The sequence below is a fragment of the Chiloscyllium punctatum genome, chromosome 20 (assembly GCF_047496795.1).
Source record: "Chiloscyllium punctatum isolate Juve2018m chromosome 20, sChiPun1.3, whole genome shotgun sequence".
Classification (NCBI taxonomy): domain Eukaryota; kingdom Metazoa; phylum Chordata; class Chondrichthyes; order Orectolobiformes; family Hemiscylliidae; genus Chiloscyllium; species Chiloscyllium punctatum.
The window spans coordinates 75,240,675-75,262,124 of record NC_092758.1 but is presented as its reverse complement, the minus strand read 5'-3'; the positions used below and the strand labels follow the sequence as shown (position 1 = coordinate 75,262,124).

The following is a 21,450-nucleotide window of genomic DNA, read 5'->3' as shown; positions in this document are numbered from 1 at the left end:
CACCTCCTCACTCCCTATGTCGAACTGTTCAAGAACTTCACACTCCCTCTTCCCAAATTCTGTGCCAGTGTCTTTCTTCTCCAAAGTGATTACAGATGTAAAGTACTCATTTTACACCATTCCAATGTCATAGGATCATGGAATCCACACCATGTGGAAGCAGGCTACTCCGCTCATCGAATTCACACAGAGTGTCCAAAGAGCATCCCGCCCAGACATACTTCCATCCTATATCCCTGTAACCCTGCACTTCACATGGCCACGCACCTAACCTGCACATCTTTGGACTGTGGGAGGAAACCCAAGTAGACAGTCTAAGAGTGTAGTTAAAAAGTGTAGTGCTGGAAAAGTGCAGCAGGCCAGGCAGCATCTGAGGAGCAGGAGAATCGACGTTTCAGGCACAAGCCCTTCTTTGGGAATGAGGCTGGTGTGCCAAGTGGGCTGAGATAAAAGGTGGGGGTGGGGGAGGAATTTGGGGGAGAGGCGCTGGGAATACGATAGGTGGAAGGAGATGAGGGTGAGGGTGATAGGCCGGAGAGATCGGGAAGAAGATTGCAGGTCAAGAGGGCAGTGCTGAATCCGGGGGTTGGGACTGAGATAAGGTGGGGGGAGGGGAAATGAGGAAGCTGGAGAAATCTATATTCATCCCGTGTGGTTGGAGGGTTCCTAGGTGGAAGATGAGGCGCTCTTCCTCCAGGCGTCGTGTGGCCAGGGTCTGGCGATGGAGGAGGCCAAGGACCTGCATGTCCTTGGCGGAATCTAAGGGTGTAATCAAACACTGGTCTCTGGTGCTGTGAGGCAACAGTGCTAACGACTGAGCCACAATGCTACCTTATGTTGTTTAGTTTCACACACATATTGTCTCTGGGCTCCTAAAAGACCCAACAGTCTCCCATTATCCTTTTCTCCCAAGTGCTGGAAAATGGGATTAGTATAGTCAGGTTGTTATTTTAGACCAGCATGGACACAATGGGCCAAAGGGCATTTTTCTGTAATGCAGATGGATTTTGCGATGCTGCATGTTTTGCGACTCTACGACTTAATTCTATGGCTGAATTCCCTCTGCCTTCGTTCCTTTACTAAAATACTCTGTGTCACTTACTTACTAACACTGACTCCTCTCCCTCCCAAACTAGTTTAAACTCCTTCCAACAGCACTAAATCTTAGCAGGACTTATACATTCAATGGTAAGGTCCTAGGGAATGTTGCTGAACAAAGAGTCCTTGGAGTGCAGGTTCATAACTTCTTGAAAGTGGAGTTGCAGGTAGATAGGATAGTGAAGAAGGCGTTTGGTATGCTTTCCTTTATTGGTCAGAGTATTGAGTACAGGAGTTGGGAGGTCATGTTGCGGCTGTACAGGACATTGGTTTAGCCACTATTGGAATATTGTGTGCAATTCTGGTCTCCTTCCTATCGGAAAAATGTTGTGAAACTTTAAAGGGTTCAGAAAAGATTTACAAGGATGTTGCCAGGGTTGGAGGATTTGAGCTATAGGGAGAGTTGAACAGGTTAGGGCTGTTTTCCCTGGAGTATGGGAGGCTGAGGGGTGATCTTATAGAGGTTTATAAAATCATGAGGGGCATGGATAGGATAAATAGACAAAGTCTTTTCCCTGGGGTGGGGGAGTCTAGAACTAGAGGGCATAGGTTTAGGGTGAGAGGGGAAAGATATGAAAGAGACCTATGGAGCAACTTTTTCACACAGAGGGTGATATGTGTATGGAATGAGCTGCCGGAGGAAGTGGTGGAGGCTGGTACAATTGCAACATTTAAAAGGCATCTGGATGGGTATATGAACAGGATGGTTTGAAGGGATATGGGCCAGGTGCTGGCAGGTGGGACTAGATTGGGTTGGGATATCTGATTAGCATGGACGAGTTGGGCCGAAGGGTCTGTTTCTGTGCTATACACCTCTATGATTCTAGTAAACCCACCTGTAAGGATGTTGGTCTCATTCTGGTTCAGGTGCAGACTGTCCTACTTGTATTAAATTTAAAGTAACATAATTCCAGCAAGTTAAGTTGGAAAAAGTGTGGAAGCAATAATCTGAGCACAGTTGAAGTGGTCCATTTATTTTGTTGATAAGTGTTTTGTAGAGTCAATGTTGGAGTAATTAAACAACACAATATAGAACTGTAGTTGTTATGCTATTTGAGTAATAAACCAAAGGCCAAAATTAAATGGCAAGTTTGGATCCATCATTCACTCTGATGGTCTGAAATCAGTTTAAGAATATCTGCAAATAAAAATCTGGTACCATACTTTCAATTTTTCTTTTAGCCTCAATTCTGAAACAAGTTTAACTGCACTCAGTACTGCCATCCACTGGTAAAAACAAGGTAAGGTGTCCCCCTCATTCCATTTCCAATACTTTGCTTTTAAATCACTCTTAAGTCATTAATTAAGATGCTGATAAATGCACTCTCTCTAGCAGTTGTATGAACTATATATGATGATTAAAATCACCCAATCAATCCTACACTTTGAGTGTTGAAGAACCACCTACTTTGAAGGACAGCAATTAATAGGTTTGGGTTGGATAATGTGGCTCTCTACTCAAGAAAATACTTTGGGGTAACTCACTGTCACTCACAAAGAGAATTGCTGACTTCCTGCGGCAGCTCCATGCACATTCTTACCAAATTTAAAAGAAGTTCCAGATGGAAGAGCTAATTTTGGCAATACACCAGTGTTTCACAAATATAATTAATATATATATATTTTAAGCACACATCATTTTCTTTTTTATTGCTTCCCTTACAGTCTACATCTGCTCTCCCCTCCCAAAATATTGTTCTGGTACAATTAGGCGACAAAGGCATGGATCATAGAAGAGGTCAACAGGCCCTGAGGCTATAGGATAGATGGAGGAGGGGAGACCTGCTGCTAGCATCTGAGGACAGGGCTTCAGCTGAACTGTAGAATACCCCAGCTAATAGAGTTTCCTTCTTCCCTACAGCGCAAGAGCATTCAGCTAATGGCTCATTTTGTACAACGCTGGCACTGTGACTTTTGCAAGGATACAGCCAGTTGAACAGCATGGTGTAGCTGGCTTTTGTGTTCAGAGCAAAGGCAATCCCTCTGAGGTCCCGTGACAGGCCTATCAACATGCACTGTTGGAGAAAAAAAGACAAAGTAATTGATTTTTATGTTATTAGACAGCAGATGGAGATGCAACGAGCCAATAATAGTCAAATTGCAGACTGTTGTCATTCACAGTTAAAGGCATTTCCTTCTTCTCTCTAAAGCTTGATACATAACCAAAGAACGAAAGATTATTGCATAATGTGAACAGGAAATATTGACCTTCATACTTGCACAGTCGATATCGTATATCAGTTTTTATTAAAAATAATGAGGATCGTCTGTTCTTTATAGCTTCTGGAGACAAGATCTTCAGTTTTACTGTGTGAGAATGACTTTAATTGGCTTAAACTGTAAGTGCTGTTATACACAGTGCCAAATAACAAAGAAGCAACATGTATAATGCTGAATAAATCCTATGTACCAAAGCACTACATACACAGTACACAACAAATACGTTTAAAAGGTGCAAAGTGCATCATCCAGCACAAAAAAACATCACTTTTACACAGATCTGAATGGAAATCAAAGCACCTATTAGCTAGTCAAAGGTTATATAAATTAATAATTTTAATAAGAGTGTAAACATAGTGGGCCTTAGAATTAGTTAAATTCTCAGCTTTCTCCCCTCTTCTCCTGAATGAACTGACTCATTGAGATGTTGATTTCTCATGCAGTGGAGATTGGTACCTGAAAACACATTGTTAAATTTCAGAGAAGTTTTGCACTGCTCTCAAAATGTTAATTTTATTTTTTCTTTCTGCAAATGCTGCCAGACTTGTTAGGTTTTCCAGCACTTTTTGTTTTAATTTCAATTCACCAGCATCTGTAGTATTTTACTTTTTTCTTCAAGATATTAACAGGATAAGAGTAGATAAAGATAAACTGTGTCTATTCATTTGGGGATTCAAGACTTAGGGGGCATAGTCTAAAAATTAGGGCAAGACCATTCAGAAGAGATGTTAGGAAGCACTTCTACACACAAAGGGTGCTAGAAGTTTGGAATTTTTCTATACACAGCAGTTACCGTGAGATCAATGGTTAGTTTTACATCTAAGATAGATAATTTTTTCAGTGATTAGGAGAAAGTGAGGACTGCAGATGCTGGAGAGTTAAAATTGAAAAGTGTGGCACTGGAAAAGCACAGCAGGTCAAGCAGCATCCGACAAGCAGGAGAATCGACGTTTCGGGCATGAGTCCTTAATCAGGAATGTTGGGAAGGGGTTGCTAAGAGATAAAAAGGAGTGTGGGGGTGGGGCTGGTGGGAAGGTAGCTGGGAGGTGATAGGTAGATGCAAATGGTAGGTGATTGTGATAAGTCGATGGGGAGAGTGGAGCAGATGGGTGGGAAGGAAGATGGATAGATAGGACAGGTCAAGAGAGTGGCACTGAGTTGAAGGGTTGAATCTGGGATGAGATGGGGGGAGGGAAGATTTGGAAACTAGTGAAGTTGGTAATAATGCCATGTGGTTGAAAGGTCCCAAAGTGGAAGATGAGGTGTTCTTCCTCCAGTCATTCGGTAGCTTGGGTTTGGAGGTAGAGGAGGCCCAGGACTTGCATGTCCTTGGTGGAATGGGAGAGGGAATTGAAATGGTCGGCCACTGGATCATGGGGTTGTTTGGTGCGTATGTCCCAGCGATGTTCCCTCAAACACTGTGTGTTGGCGTCTTGCCTCCCCGATGTAGAGGAGATCACACTGAGAGCAATGCACACTGTGGATGAGGTGGGTGGATATTATTTTTTTGTTAAGCAACGAATATAGGCTAAAGGCATGTATATGGAATTAAGCCTTGAATGTTGCCAGGGTTGGAGGATTTGAGCAATAGGGAGAGGCTGAACAGGCTGGGGCTGTTTTCCCTAGAGCATTGGAGGCTGAGGGGTGACCTTATAGAGGTTTACAAAATTATGACGGGCATGGATAGGGTAAATAGGCAAAGTCTTTTTCCTGGGGTGGGGGAGTCCAGAACGAAAGGGCATAGGTTTAGGGTGAGAGGGGAAAGATATAAAAGAGACCTAAGGGGCAACTTGTTCACACAGAGGGTGGTACGTGTATGGAATGAGCTGCCAGAGGAAGTGGTGGAGGCTGGTACAATTGCAGTATTTAAGAGGCATTTGGATGGGTACATGAATAAGAAGGATTTGGAGGGATATGGGCCGGGTGCTGGCCAGTTGGACGAGATTGGGTGAGGATATCTGGTCAGCATGGTTGGAACGGAGCGTCTGTTTCCATGCTGTACACCTCTATGACTCCATGACTCAGATCAGCGATGATCTCATTTAATGGCAGAACAGATGTAAGGATTTAAATGGCCTACTCCTGTTCCAATATGTTTGGTGTATATATGGGAGCTGGCATGTTTTCCAGAAGGAAGCTGAGACAGACTTGTTTATGACATCCTGTGGGATGTTGTTGGTGACCAATTGTATTGCTACTCTGCTTATTCAGTGTCTTCATATTTGTAAACTTTACTATTTCTAAACATTCATCATAACATGTACAAGAGTGAGTTTTAACTTTTAACAATAGCTTTCAAATGATATAAATAGAATTCTGTATCAAAGTCAAATGATTTACCCTGTCTTACTATCTTTTCTTAGAGGGAAAATAGTTTCAAAATAGGGGTAATACTTGGAAATGAATGCACTGGTTGTTATGGACCTTCACTTTCAGGTTTACAAGACAAACTGGACCTCTATTTAGTTTTACTGCTTTTAACTTCTAACTCTTTTTAAAATTAGAATCTGATTCCTCCACCAACAACTCTGGCTGAGAAACCTTCACTTTTCATCTGCTGACTAGTCCAGGAAGTTACCTCTGTAAAAACAGGGATAACTTATGTGATCAGCAACAGGGTAACAATGTATTGCTGTATAGCAGTTTAAGATTGGACCAAACTCTTTTTTCAAAATCAGAGACTGAATCTGCAAATCAAATATTCCAGTGCAATGGTTAGGAGATGAATGACGGACTATCTACAGTTATTGAAGAAAAGGTATTGAAGAACAGAGAAAGTAAATGAAAGAAAGAATTGAAAGAAAGTCAAATTGAAGATCTTTTCCCCAAAGTTGACAAGTATCAGTAAGGCCTGAGAACATTTTATTGTGGGTCACCTAAATGTTTCAAAATCATCGCCATCGCAAAAAATGTTGATAAATCCACTATTATTTCTTCTGATATCATTGAAAGATTGGGCAGAATTCCAACCTACCAACTCTCACCCAATCACCATTATCCTTGTGCACAAACAGATGAAGGAAAGCAAACAGATGCACAGTTCCATCTTTATCATAAATGCCAGTTTGGCAAGCAGGTATTACCCTAATACTTGGCTAGAGTCTGCAAGAAGCATAATATTGCTGGCAACTTTCATCTGCACTTCATATTTTGGTAGAGAAATGCTGGACCAATGACTAATTGGATAAAGAAGATTATGTAAACAATGCTCTATCTTTCAAAATCAAGGTAGCAATATGACATAATGAGATTCATGTAAATCATAATTATGTAATTAGACACATGACTCTAACATCAGAAAGACAAAGAGACCAGTCAAAAATGAGCATGTGAAGAGTGAGGTCTTAGATGCAACAGTAGAGAGCTGCATTTCAGAACCTGCTATGCAAATGAAAGAATGTTAAAGTAGATATGGACTTGAAGAAACTCACTTACGGAAAAGGGGCAAGTAGCCTCAGTGTATGTGCAGATGCCCACAGCCCAAGATATCAATGTGCAGGAAACAGTATTGATTTTAAACACCAAGTAAAACAGCAATGGCCAACAAATCACCAAGTGTAGTTTCTTATACTTTCAATTTTACTACACAATATTCAAAGGAGGTAACTTCATTTCATGAGCAATGTTTTCTCTCCTTGGATTAGGGGTATAGCTTTGTCTCACACACTGCACCTTCATCATAATAAACACAAAAACCCCAAAGAACTATGAACACTGGAAATCAGAAACAAAAGCAGAAATTACTGGGGAATCTCAGCAGGATTGGCAGCATCTGTGGTGAGAAATCAAAGTTAATGTTTCGGGCTCAGTGACCCTCCTTGATGCCAGAGCTGCTGAATTTTCTCAACAACTTCTGTTTTGTTCCTTCACAATAATGACTGGAGACTTCTTATTTCCCAGAAAACAGGTAATTGATTTAAACTGTTCACTATGTTTCATTCACAATACAGGCTGCCAGTCTAAACTTTTCTTTTATAATTCAGAATTCTGGCATCCACTGTATTTTACTTTGAGAGATTTTAGTTTGTTGGACAGGATAGGAAAGGAGAAAGTGAATTAAAAATTGTAATTTGCTTTCTGTGAAATAAAAAATCTGGTTTGACACTACATATAATAAGCATCATATCTACTGCAAATATCAGATGATTCATTTATCATATTCCCATAAAATCTTGCAAGTAGCAAGGCAATCCAGTGTTTGCCTTTCTAGATTCCATTGCTGATCTCTTCTGGATGCCAAGTTTTATAAATCTTTCAGATGAGTAGCAAAGTGCATCAGTGATAACGAGAGGTATGAGTTGGGATGTTGACATCTGATAATATCTTTGAAGAAGTCTCTACTCTGAACAACTTACTTTGCTGGATCTAAAGGGTAAATATAATCTGCTGAAGACAGATATTGGTCAATAATCTGATTGGTTGGCATTTACCTATGTTGTTCCTTCAGACAGGAACAAATGGAGTTGAAAAAGTGCATTCTGAATTCAAGCTGTCACAGGATGTCCAAGGAAGTGTAGGAATTACATCAACAGGAATCCCTTTAAATGCAAGGTGAAACTGCATTTGAGAAGGGGTGCGTATGGAATGCCTGATTATAAATTAATTAGACTTTTGAGAATTTATGAATTTGGTTGAGGTTGCCAATGGGCTGGAAGCTAAAGAAACTTTGATCAAAGTTAAGTGAGTGTTTTTACGTTTTCAGTCCTTGTGCTGCAGCAGCAGTCAATTTTATAGCAATCCATATGAGGAGAAACAAATAAAGCTCTCTACAAAAAGGCCAGTTTTTCTTTGGCAGTGAGAACAAAACAGAACATTTGAAGTGCATGGTGAGTCAATAAATGAATTAAAAGAGTCTGAATGTTAAAAGTAGTTCGAATAGCTCAGGGATTCTAAAGTGCTGAGAAGGGTTTGCATCAGAGGACCAGACCATGAACAGGTCACTACTGACTTGTGGTACCAGAAGCTTGGCTCTGACTGCATTGTGGGGATTCCTTTCTCTTCAGGATACTGGAGTCTATAGGGATCTTAACGCAGTATTGTTGCTCTCTGCTCTGATATTAAAAAAATTAAAAGTGATATCTGTAATGTTCGCAGTTGGTCTATAAATGGCTCCGTTCCCAGTTGCTGTGAAGCTGGGCTGGAGTGACATGACTTCCTGGGAATATGGTGTGATATTCCGTACCTCTTTTCTTCAGTAAGGTTGCAGGGCTGGATAGTCAACCTAATTTCCAAGTTATTCTGCCATCCTTAATTTGGTTTGCTAAATCAATGCAAACATGTCAGAGCTCAAAAACAGAATTTGAAGAATAATTCTTAATATTTGTTTTGCATACGTAAAATATCCAGAAGTGAGTTTAAGATAGGAATGAAATGCTAGGTTTCTGCTAATGTGCATGATCAGTTTTGAAATTTTCTCCTGGAGTTTAGGAGATGATCAGAAATCTTCATTATGTCACAGCCTTTAAATAATATGAGAGGCAGTGGCCAGGCTGGTATTATTGTTGAAATGTTAATCCAGAGACCCAGATAATGTTCTGGGGACCTGGGTTCAAATCCCACCACAGCAGATGGCAGAACTTGAATTCAATGAAAAAAAATCTGGAATTAAGAATCTAATGATGACCATGAAACCATTGTTGATTGTTAGAAAAAAAAACATCTGCTTCACTAATGTCCTCTAGGGAAGCAAATTGCCATCCTTACCTGGTCTGTCCTAATGTGACTCCAGAACTACAGCAAGGTGGTTGATTTTTAACTGTCCTCTGGGCAATTCGGGATGGGCAATAAATGTTGCCTAGCCAGTGCTGCTCTCATCCCGTGAATGAATAAAGGAAAAAAAAGAAATTACCTGCTACCTAGCTATCTATTATTTGAGAATTACCAACAGTCAGCTTGATTTAATCACCCTCCAAACACCAGCTGAGAACCAGACTGACTTGGAAATACGTAAAAACAATGACTGCAGATGCTGGAAACCAGATTCTGGATTAGTAGTGCTGGAAGAGCACAGCAGTTCAGGCAGCATCTGAGGAGCAGTAAAATCGACGTTTCGGGCAAAAGCCCTTCATCAGACTTGGAAATAGCCATATGTGCCAAACAGATTAGGGTTTCAAATTAAAGAAAGTTTAAGTTACAAAATACAGCACCACAAAATAAGTGGACAGCTTGCTATATTTTGCCCATTAGCCTTCATAACTAAGATTAAGATCTCATAATGTAGCACTGACGAACAAAGGCACTTGTGCTAAAGTCCTAAAGATTAAGTACTCCACAAATATCCAATACTAACATATTATAGTTACAAACAGCATCAGACTGAAAATAGGAGAAAATTCTGGGAAGAATTTTCATTCTGAAAAATATTTACTTCAATAGTTTTTGGCCAACAAAGAAATTATATTATCACAAAATGTCAAACAACATGTTGTTCTTCAAAGTGCAAAAAATAAGTTTTTGGTTGCTAAATAGCCTCATGAGCCTTATTCAATAGATATCCATATATTATGAGCTGAACAGCATGACTTGTCACAATGGTAAAGACAACAAAATTAGCATCTTATGGCCACATCTGAACGAGATTTCAGGCTCCTCACATAAACAAATCAGACACCTAAGTTCTCTTTCAGCACTTTACTGCAAAGTTGTTTTTTGTGAAGCAACAGACACTTGTTACATTCAATTAGATGAAGCTGTGATCACCGAACTGGTTGTCCATGGCTGCAAACCACAGGGCTGAGTTTATAAAATATACTTACTCGAAAATAGAGTGCAGAGAAGCAAGAAGCTGGACTGTACTGACCTTAATTGAAAACCATCCTGAAGCATTTCACAGTATTACTGAACTGAAATATACACTGAATCACATGAGAGTGCAGTAAGACAGGTGACCTGGCTTTAATTTAGGCTTAAGTTTTAAAAGGCAAAGAGTGACATTAGGTAGATAATTCCTGATAATCTGAGACCATGCCAATGGTGGAGTGACTAAAATGTAAGTTAATGGAAGATGCTAAATTTTGAAGAACAAAAACATCTTGGAGGACTATAGAGTTAAAGAGGATTACATAATTTAATGAGAATCTAGAATATAGTGAGAGTGTCAGAAGCCTAATTGCTGATGTGGATGCTGGCGGCACCGGCACCAAACAACAGTACAATCGGGGGGCATGTTGCTTTGCATTTCCTGGCCTTGTCCTTCTAAGCGATAAACGTCACAGATTTTAAAGGTACTTTCAAAGGAACCTTGGTGGATTGCTACAGTGCATCTTGAACATACAGCACAACTTTGTCATTGTGGATCAGTGGTGGAGGGGATGACTGTTGAAAGTTGGGATGGGATGCCAAGCCAACATATGAGAGTCCAGGGGAATTACCAGCTTCAATAAAGAATTCCACTGACTTTCAGCAAAAAATTTTCTTTGGATGTTGTTCCCTCCTGCCTGTAAGAACCTGAGTCTGAATTTACCTTTTTGCCAGGGGGTATGTTTATGGGATGTTATGGTATCGGAACAGTTAATTACTAATAGTTACTGTATCTGGTTGGTTAAGCTTTCCAGTAGTTTAAGTTATTTTAAATTCCACTTTCTTGTGTTTGTGTTTCAACTGTAGTGTTTAAATAAATTCTGTTTTGCTGAAAGCCGAGTGGTTTTACCAGCTGTATCACACCTGTAATACTCACTTCAATCTACCTTTCAAATAAGAAAAAAAGTTAGGGTCAAGGCTACCTTCTTCAAATATTTTGAGGGAGTATGGTTTGGTCCATAACAGATTGGGGGCTCTTGTTGGGATTGATTCTATAATTCCAATTTGAGTTTAGGGTTGTTGGATTCAATGGCAGCGGATAGTAGGTGTTATTGTCTTTTGTTCCAGGTGAATTCAGTTGGTTTAAACATTGCTTTGTGTAGTAATGGCTCTTTCAGTCACTAAGAGTTTTCTGGGGGGTAGAAGAAGTGACTTTGAGGGTTTTACAAAAGGTGAGCAGTGCAAAGCTGTTGAAATTGGCAGACCAGCTGAAGTTGGGGTTGCCTTTGTCTGTGAGAAGAGAAGAGGTAACTATAGAAATAACTTGGCACTTAAATTTGCTGGCAATGGCATCAGAATCTTTGCAAATGGCTAGAATTCAATTGCAGATGAAGTAGCTTGAACATGAAAGGAAACTGAAACAGCTTTAATTACTGTTAAAAGAGAGGAAAGGAAAATGGAGAGGAAGGCCCTAACAGAAGAAAGGTAAAAAGAGAGAGAAGAAATGGAAAAGTGAGAGAGGAAACAGAGAAAGAGAGAGAGTTTGAACGTCAGAAATTGGCACTGTTATGAATATGTGGGTATACTTTTAAGTGAGTTAAAAACAGCAGAATTACCAGACCCAGCAGCAAGTGTACTAAAAAATGGTAACAATGTAACACTAGGTCAAACCAATCAATTAGTCCGTTGCTTGGAGACAAGAACAAATTCAAAATCGGCCAATCAGTTTAAATTATACTTGAAACATAACAAACTCCAATCAAGTTTGAATTGAGTAAATTGATAATCTTACAAGCCAATGACAAAATCCAATGGTCTGGAGTACAAGACCAAGGAAAATTGAACAGTTGAGAGGAGATCTGCCACGGCCCAGCATGTAAACAGACTGCTTGAAAATAGCTCTCTCTTAAAAGTATCTTTTCTGTGATGCAGAAATTACAAATAAGGAGAAAAGAAGACACAGAAAGATCTGAAGACAAGAACCTACAGCTGCCTGCTTTTGAGATAAGAAGTGTTGTTTTGTAAATCTTAATTGGGAGTTTTATCGGACTAGTATTATAGAAGGAAAGCTAGAAGATAGGTTAGAGAAAGAAATTATAAATAGTGGTTAGTTAATTACTCTCTGTTATACTTTAGGAAATGAAGTTGTTAATTTTAGTTTAAATAGTCCTTGGCCACTCGAATCTTTACAGATTACTACCCGGGATAAATATTTTCTATGTTCTGGATTTAAATTAAGCAGGAAAGTTTACTCTGTGTCGTAACAATAGTTAGACAGGAAAGGTAACATGAAAGGATGAAGGTAGAAGGTAGGCTTAGCGAGAAAGATAGTGACGTTGAATCAACTCATTGTAGCCAGAGGCCTGGTGGGGATCTGTTTTTATATATCAAGCATTGCCTAAATTTAATGAGAAAGATATAGAAGCCTTTTTCATCTAATTTGAGAAAGTGACTAAACAAATGAAGTGGCTAGTGACCATGTGGGTTTTGTTGATCCAAACAAAGCTGGTACATTGAGCTAGTGAGGTATTTGCATCTCTATCAGAAGAGGAATCTGGATAGTATGAGGATGTGAAGACAGCCACCTTAAGTGCATATGAACTTGTGCCTGAAGCCAACAGACAATGTTTCAGGAATCTAAGGAGGTACCCTGATCAAATTGAGTTTGAAAGGATCAAACAAAACAATTTTTCTAGATGGGTAAGGGCATTAAAAATAGATCAAACATATGACATATGATCAAACATATGCTCTCTCTTAGAGAGTCGAGAGCAGCAGGTAAAGAGGTTACACTATTAAGAGATACAGGTTCATTAACTAGGTAAAAACAATGACTGCAGACGCTGGAAACCAGATTCTGGATTAGATTGGTGCTGGAAAAGCACAGCAGTTTGGAATGTCTGAACTGTTGTGTTTTTCCAGCACCACTCTAATCTAGATACAGGTTCATGTCAATCTTTGGCGTTGAGAGATGAGGAGATAAGCAAGTTAGAAGGATTATTGCCAGACAAGTGCTAGTACGTGGAATTCACAGATGAGAAGAGCTCCATTAAGTAGAATGAGGTTAGACAGTCCATGAAAAGTAGAGAAGTGGTGGGGGCACATTGGAGAAACTCTCGCCTCCAGGAATATAATTTGTCCTTGGTCACGATATAGTGGGGTCACAATTAGACATGGTGCCTACAGTGGTTGAAAAGCCAATGGAAAATCAGGCTATTGAGGTATTACGGGATTTTTCCTGATTGTGTGACAACAAGGTCATAAAGTCACCAGTTGAAACAGGAGGAAAAATCAAAGAATAAAAATATGGAATCTGAAGTAGAACATGTTTGATCAAATAGTTGAGCCAAAACAAGATCAGGTGGAGGACAAAGTGGATATGTTTATCTCAGAGAAATTAATTGAGTTACAACAGAAAGGCAAAAAAACTGAAGCAACTGTATCAAAAAGCATACACGGAAGGAGAATCTGAGTGTATCCTCGAGTGCTACTATCATAAAAATGATGTCTTAAAGAAGAAGTGGAGACCATCACATATTCAGGCAGGTGAGAAATAGACAGAGGTTCATCAAGTCATATTACCAGTAGGTTATAGAAAGGAGGTGCATATAGTGCAAGAACTCCCAGTAGGAGGTCACTGATGAGTAAGAAAAGCTCAAGCTAAGATATAAAAACATTTTTACTGATCTGGACTGCACAAGGATGTAGCTGAATTTTGCCAGACATGTCATACATGTCAGGTAATTGGGAAACCGCAGGCAGTAATAAAACCTGCACCTTTAATACCCGTTTGTGCATTTGAGGAACCTTTTACAAGAGTCTTAATTGATTGTGTAGGACCCCTCCCTAAAACAACAGATGGGAATCAGTATTTGTTAACAATAATGGATGTGTCTACCACATTTCCAAAGGCCATTCCATCATGCAATATCCCAGCTAAAAGGATAGTAGAGGAGTTACTCAAATTTTTTCACTACTTATGGAATATCCATAGCGATACAATCACACCAAGAGTCACATTTTACATCTAAATTATTCAAGGAGGTTAGGGACAGCTGAGGAATAAAACAATTCAAATCCCCTGTGTACCATCCAGAATTGCAGGGAGTGCTAGAAATCAGATATTAAAAACCATGTTAAGGTCTTATTGTCAAGACTATTCTGATGATTGGGATAAAGGAATTCCACTTGTACGTTTTGCCATCGGAGATGCACCAAATGAATCGACCAAATGCAGTCCATTTGAAATCATTTTTGGGCATGAGGTCCACTAAAATTAATTAAGGAGAAGTTAGTGAGTCAGAATTCAGAGACCACATATTTGGACTATGTGTCAAATTTTAAGGAACGGTTAAGTAGAGCGGGGGAGTTGGCTAGACAGCATTTAAAAATACCACAACATATGATGAAACAGGATGCAGACGAGAAATGAAAAACTCACAATTTTCCTAACAGAGATAAAGTGCTAGATCCAGTGATAGATGAACCTTTAAAAGTAAGATTTAGTGGACCTTATCAAGTTGAAAGGAGATTAAGTGAGGTGAGCTATTTGATAAGGACTCATGACAGAAAGAAATCTCACTGAGTTGATCATGTAAATATGCTCAAAAAGGTATTTTGATAGGAAAGGAAAGCAAAAGGAGAATGTGTTACTGGTTACAACACAGAGTGAAGAACCAACTTCTGAGGATTCTATTGGATATTCCTCAAATTAAATTGGACAATGAAGAAGTTGTCAAAAATTGTAATAAATTATTGAGTTACCTTCCTGAGGAAAATCAAAATGAACTAAAAGAATTATTACTATCACATGGGGAGATAAGTGGGAATAAGCTGGGAAGTACTAATCTAAATTCTATAACCCACTGGTAATATGACTTGATGAACCTCTGCCTATTTCATCTGCCTGAATAGATATAGGAAAGAGTCAAGATTAGAGTAGTGCTGGAAAAGCACAGCAGGTCATGCAGCATTCAAGGGGCAGGAAAATTGATGTTTCAGGCAAAAGCCCTTCATCAGGATTTGGGAATAGATATAGGAAATGCTGTTCCAGTTAAGCAAAATCCTTATAGACTTAACCGTCCAAAGTTGGCACAGGTTCAAAAAGAGATTGAATACAACATAAGACAAGACAATATAATCAAAGTGAGTTGCAGCAGCTGGAGCTCACCCTTGGTAATGGTGCCAAAACCAGATGGTACCTAACAATTATGTGCAGACTATGGTGAAGTCAATGCAGTTACAAAGTCTGATCCATATCCGATTGGAAGCCTGAGCTGAGAAGGTGGAACAAGCACCTTATATTTCTAAGTTCGACTTACTTAGAGGACACAGGCAAGTATCTTTATCTAAAAGAGCAAAGACAATTTTGGCTTTGTAACACTGAATGGACTATACCAATTTAAAGTCCTACCATTTGGTATGAAAAATGCTCTAGCCACATTTCAAGGACTATCTGTTATGGACCTGGCCAGACTCCCTCAAAACAGTTTAAGAAGATACCCTGAACCCTAACTTTTTCTTAATTTAAAGGCAGATGTGCATTGGACATTCCAGGAGTGATGCAGCTGGTTAAGCAAAACAAATTTATTCACACGCGATGGTTCAAACATGTACAAAAGAAAACAGATTTAGAATAACTTAATTATTTGAAAGCCCCACTGACTCAATATCGCAACCTAATGAAGGAGCTGTTTCAATCTCCGCAACATCCCATAAACACACCCCTTGGCACATGGTAAATTCAAACTCAATTTCTTACAGTCAGGAGAGATTTCAGAGAAGAGTAAAGCAAGAAACATCAGTTGAAGCATGGAACCTTGTTTCAGTGTAGCAGTTTCTCTGCTACCAGAATATTCTGACTGCCTGCAAAAACAAACCAACCTAGAAAAAACATGAACTGTGAGAACTGGCCATTGTTGACGTAACCATTTTCAGACATATTGCCTTTACGTTCCCTCTTGAAAAAAAAACAAGGACAAAATAAGCTTGTTAAAGGGGCAGCATTGTCACACTAACCAATAAGATCATTTCTGGATTACCCAGTTGTGTGATGTACATAGATGACCTGGTGATTTTTAGTTACCCATGGTAGGAACACTTGCAACATTTCTCAGAATAATTCAACTGACTTCAGGAGGCAGGTTTGGTGATAAACCTGGGCAAGAGTGAATTCGCCAAAGCTCAAGCCATGTTCCTGGGCCATGTTATCAGACATCAACAGATGGCCCCATGGAATCTGAAAACAAAAGTTATTGGGGAGTTTCCCATGCCACCGATGAAGAGGGCAGTACTATGGTTGCTGGGACTGAGTAGGTTTTATCAGAAATTCATGCCTAATTTTAGCAGTGTGGCAGCTTCTTTCACTGACTGACTGAAGAAGTGCAGAAAATTTCAGTGGACAGACTAATGTCAGAATGCATTCGACAGCCTGAAAGCTGTGTTAACCACTGCCCCAGTATTAGCCACACTTAATTACGCAAAGCCAATCAAGGCAGCTATCGATGCGAGTGATATGGGTGTTGGTGCTGTACTCTTACAATAAGACTACAAAAAGGTAGAAAGACCTATCGGGTATTTCTTCAGGAAACTGAATATTCATCAACAGAAATATTCCACAATTGTGAAGGAGACCTTGAGCTTGGTGTTGGCGTTACAACAGTTATATTGCTAGTAACGGGTCTGAGACAGTCGTATATATCGATCATTACCCATGAAAGCTTTTGGAGAAATTTAGGGACAAAAATCCCAGACTATTTAGATGAAGCTTATTACTGTAGCCATTCAATTTGAAAATTATACATACGGCAGGACGAGAAAATGTAATTACTAACACGTTGTTGAGACTTGGATGAAGAAAAATGGAGGTGTTCGTTGGCAAGAATATACGGACTGAAATATAATGTAATAATGAATGCTTGCATGCTTAGAGTCAATACATTTATGTTGTAATGCACTAACAGAGTAAGACGTAGGGGATTAAAATGAACTCCTCTTTGCAGACTGATGGTTCATTGTTTTTAAGGGGGGAGGGGTGACGATGCTTTCACCCTAAGCAGGTTATTTTGTCCTTGGTTTTTTTTAAAGAGGTCCTAAAGTCAGAGGTGAAGTGTAACAATAGAAGGGGAATGGCCAGTTTTTCTATTTTGTTTTTAGCTGTAGCTGGCACAAGATGTGAGTGTCCGGGAGAGTTGGAATCTTCCATAAAGAATTCCTCTGATTTTCTTCTGAAATCTCTCTTTGAATGTTGTTCCCTCCTGCATTTGAATTTACCTTTTTGCCAAGGGGGTGTGTTTATAGGATGTTACTGTTTTGGAAGAGTTAATTAGTAACAGTTAATGTATCTGGTCAGTTACGTTTTCCAGTAGTTTAAGTTATTCAAAATTCCACTTTCTTTTGTGTTTCAACTGTAGTGTTTAAATAAATTCTGTTTTGTTTAAAGCCGAGTAGTTTGACCAGTTGCTTCACACATGAAACACCCACATCCCATACCTTCTTAAAATATTTTGACAGGGTCTGATCTGGTCTGTAACCAGTAATGTGTCAATATTAGAGTGGTGCGGGAAAAGCACAGCAGGTCAGGCAGCATCCGAGGAGCATAAAAATTGAAGTTTCAGGCAAAAGCCCTTCATCAGGAATAATAAGTAATGTGGCTATCACTGGCAATGCCAGCTTTTGCTGCCCATCCCTAACTGTCATTGAGAGCAGTTAAAAGTCAACCACATTGCTGTGGGTCAAGAATCACATGCATGCCAGACCAGGCTAGGAGAGCAGATTTCTTTCCGGTGTCTTGGGTTGTGTGAATAGCATTACAGAGACATCAAGTGAGTAACTTGGCTCAGAATTCCCATTCTTGGACCTGCCCTGATCACTGATGAAGCAGCAGAAGGTGATTTGGCCTGGAACACTACTCCAAGAGCACAGAGGGAGTTACATTCCGAATCCGCTGCCAGGGCTCATGGCTCCATGCAAAACTTAACTTGTAGGTAGTGGATAGGAACTGGGAGATAGGAGGTGAGTTACCCACCTCTGACCTGCTCTTATAGACACAATTTTTATGAGGTTGTTCTAGTTCAGTTTCTGGTCAATGGTGATCCTGAATATTTTGATTGTTGGGAATTCAGCAATAATAATGCCATTGAATGTTAAAGGGGAGATGGTTAGATTTTCTCTTGTTCGAGACTGTCTTTGTCTGGCTCTTATGAGGCATGAATGTTACTTGCCACCTGTCAGCCAAAGCCTGGATATTGACCAGGATTTGCTGCATATAGACATGGACTGCTTCAGTATTGAGGAGTTGTGAATGGTGTTGAATGTTGTGCAATCATCAGTAAACATCTCGACTTGAAGAGTCATAGAGTTCTGACATTACAGCATCATTAGAATACTTGGCAACTTATACATTTTCACAAACAGAAAAAAAATCATCCAAAGCTGAAGAAGTTTAGCTTAAACTGCAAAAATGGTTGACTGCATCACTCAAATAATACTACACTCCAAATTGATCCCTGTGCATTCAGCACCCTAGGCAATAATTTAACCATTCTTTCGCTCACCAGTGTATGGTGGCAGCAGTCTGTACCATCTACAAGATGCACTGCAATAATTCACCAAGGCTTCTTTGACAGTAGCTTCCAAGCTCCCAGTTTCTACCAACTAGAAGGTCAAGGGCAACAGATACATGAGATTATTACCTTGCTCTCCAAGCCAGGCATTATTCTGACTTGAAACTACTTTGTCATTGTCCCTTCACTGTCAACTCTTCCCCTAACAGTACTATGGGTGTCCTTAGACTAGCTGGACTGCAGTAATTCAAGTAGAAGGCTCACTGCCGTCTTTAGGACACTTAAGAATTAATCAATTATTTCAGGATGGGAAATAAACCTTGCTTTTGCCAGTGATATCCACATCCTATGAAAACATCGAGTAAAATTGTTGGAAAAATCAAGCAGAAAGGTCTTGTTAGGATTGACAAAGACAATAGCCAATCAGGCAAGCCAAGAATTTCAGTTCACCTTACAACTACTCTTAAATTACTTGAAAAGAAACGGAATTACTATTTAAATTTTCCATTCAAAAATAAATCTTTTTTTAAAATAACCTTTTCAAATCTTTCTAAACATCATTGCATTCTCATCATGGATTTGCAACCCAGATGTCCTGAATAAAAATTCTACCATGAAAAGTTGAGAAACTGTAAATCCGGCAATTTACAGACTGGGAGCAGAACATGACCAAAGAAGTTGTCAGATTGTCACATACCCAAATGCAACCTGCCACCTCTCAAAGGTCTGGAGAACAAGTGACTCCAGTACCACATAATGTGTTGACTCATGATGCTCTCATGACCGTTAGAAATGGACATTTAATTGTAAGTGCTGTCCATTATGAAGCAAGATTAACTAAAAACAAAGAAATCACAAATATTAAACAAAAAAAAACCAAAGAACTGTAGGTGCTGGAAATCAGAAACACTGAAGAACCTTGGTTCTGAAGAAGGGTCATTGGGCACGAACATTAATCTACTTTCTCTTCAGAGATACTGCCAGAGTTGCTGAACTCTTCAAACAATTTCTGTTTGCATTTCACATCAGAAATACTGCTTGTCAAAAGTGAAGGTTCGCTCAGAGGTAGAAATCAAATTGCACATTACAAAATGGCCAAATTTTAATATTTTAAACAGAAAATTAAACTTTATGAATTCAATGTCAGTTACTTTTCAAGTCTTTTGATAAAAACGAATGAACCTTGTGTCTGAGGAGAAATATGTTCAGTTAAATCGAGACTTTTGAGACAGACTCAAATCTTTAACATAAACTTCAAACATGTTATTAAAAGAGTCATTCTATGAGTAAGTTTTATTATTTTTATTGTGAAATATGTAACTGGTGAAGTTTTCATTTAATTTAAAACCTCTCTGGGATATTTTTTGGGAGTGACAGGATGACATAAATGCAGGTTGTGTCTGCAATTGTCAGTAGCCTCTAATTCACTGCTTTCCAATCAATTTACTTGCTTTTGATTTGTATGTCTCCTATTTGTTTGGTTATCACTAGCTGCTGTTTTACTTTGAGTCAAAAGACAGAAGGTGACAGAGAAAGTATTATCAGATATAGGAAATATCCACAAGATTTTATACATTCCAGAATTGAAAAATTCAGCAAAGAAATTCACATTTATGTACAGCACAAGGGCAATAAATAAAAGAAAAGGACATTGAGCTTGAGTCAGTTGCACTGGCCTAGATTTCTGAGCTCAGGCAATCACTCTCTGCTATGTCTTTTGAATGTAAAGGGAGAGGTCCTCATTTCTGACAGGAATTTACATTCAGGGTTCATTTAGAAATTTGTAGCCAAACTGTAAATCTGACAGGTCTCTTGTAGCACACCTCATTTCTCATAGCAGTCAGTTGCCATTTTCTGTGATTTGAAGATCCAGCATCACAGACAATCATTTTGACAGCTTCTTTGAAAGAGTTAAGTATGTAAGGTAAATGTGAGGTAATTGTTTCAGGTGGAAAAAGGGTGCATGCACAGTAAGAAGATTGAAGGTGGGAAGGTTCTCAGGTGGGTAGGGGATTCGGATACTAGATACGTTACTTGGAGTTGGTTGGGATGGATGGAAGATAACAGATCTTGGGAAGGATGGAGGCGGGGGTATCTGTACGAAGTAAGTGGAGGGAGTGGAGGATTGGGTCTGATGGTGATGTAAGGGGCATTGGTTCCGGCAATGGGGGGATATGTCAGGTCACTAAGGGTAGACGGACTGTTGGGGGAGACAGTTTTTCGGATCAAGGAGAGTTAAGTCCAGTGTCAAGGGAAAAGGGGTCAGGTCTAGTGCTGGAGAGAAGGTATTAGGTGTCTGGTTGATGGGTCTGTGGTTGGCTTTGATGGCAAGGATTGGCGAGTCATAGACTTATACAGCATGGAAACAGACCTTGCCATCCAACTCATCTGAGCCGACTGGATATCCTAAGCAGATCTGGTCACATTTGCCAGCATTTAGCCCATATCCCTCTGAACCCTTCCTATCCATCCAGATGCTTTTTAAATGTTGTAATTGTACCCACCTCCAAAACCTCCTCTGGCAGCTCGTTACATGCGTGCACTACTCTCTGCATGAAAAAGTTGCTCCTTAGGTCCATATTAAACCTTTCCCCTCTCACCTGAAACATATGCCCTGTAGTTTTGGATTCCACCATCCCAGGAAAAAGACCTTGGCTATTCAACCTATCCATGCCCTTCGTAATTTTATAAACCTCCAAAACGTCATCCCTCAGCCTCTGACGCTCCAGGAAAAAAAAGCCCCAGCCTTTTCAGCCTCTCCCTATAACTCAAACCCTCCTAACCCGGCAGCATCTTTGTGAGTCTTTTCTGAACCGTTTCAAGTTTAACA

General features: G+C 39.6%; 1 protein-coding gene across 1 annotated transcript in view; it reads right to left on the bottom strand.

Annotated features, from left to right (window-relative positions):
- The window catches only part of LOC140491824 (ran-binding protein 17-like), a 430,222-nt gene that overhangs the window by 295,439 nt on the left and 113,333 nt on the right, over positions 1–21,450 (bottom strand). Inside the window, exon 5 of the mRNA XM_072590219.1 lies at positions 3,025–3,113. Within this exon, the coding sequence (XP_072446320.1) occupies positions 3,025–3,113 (89 nt within the window). The remainder of the gene's footprint in view (positions 1–3,024; positions 3,114–21,450) is intronic.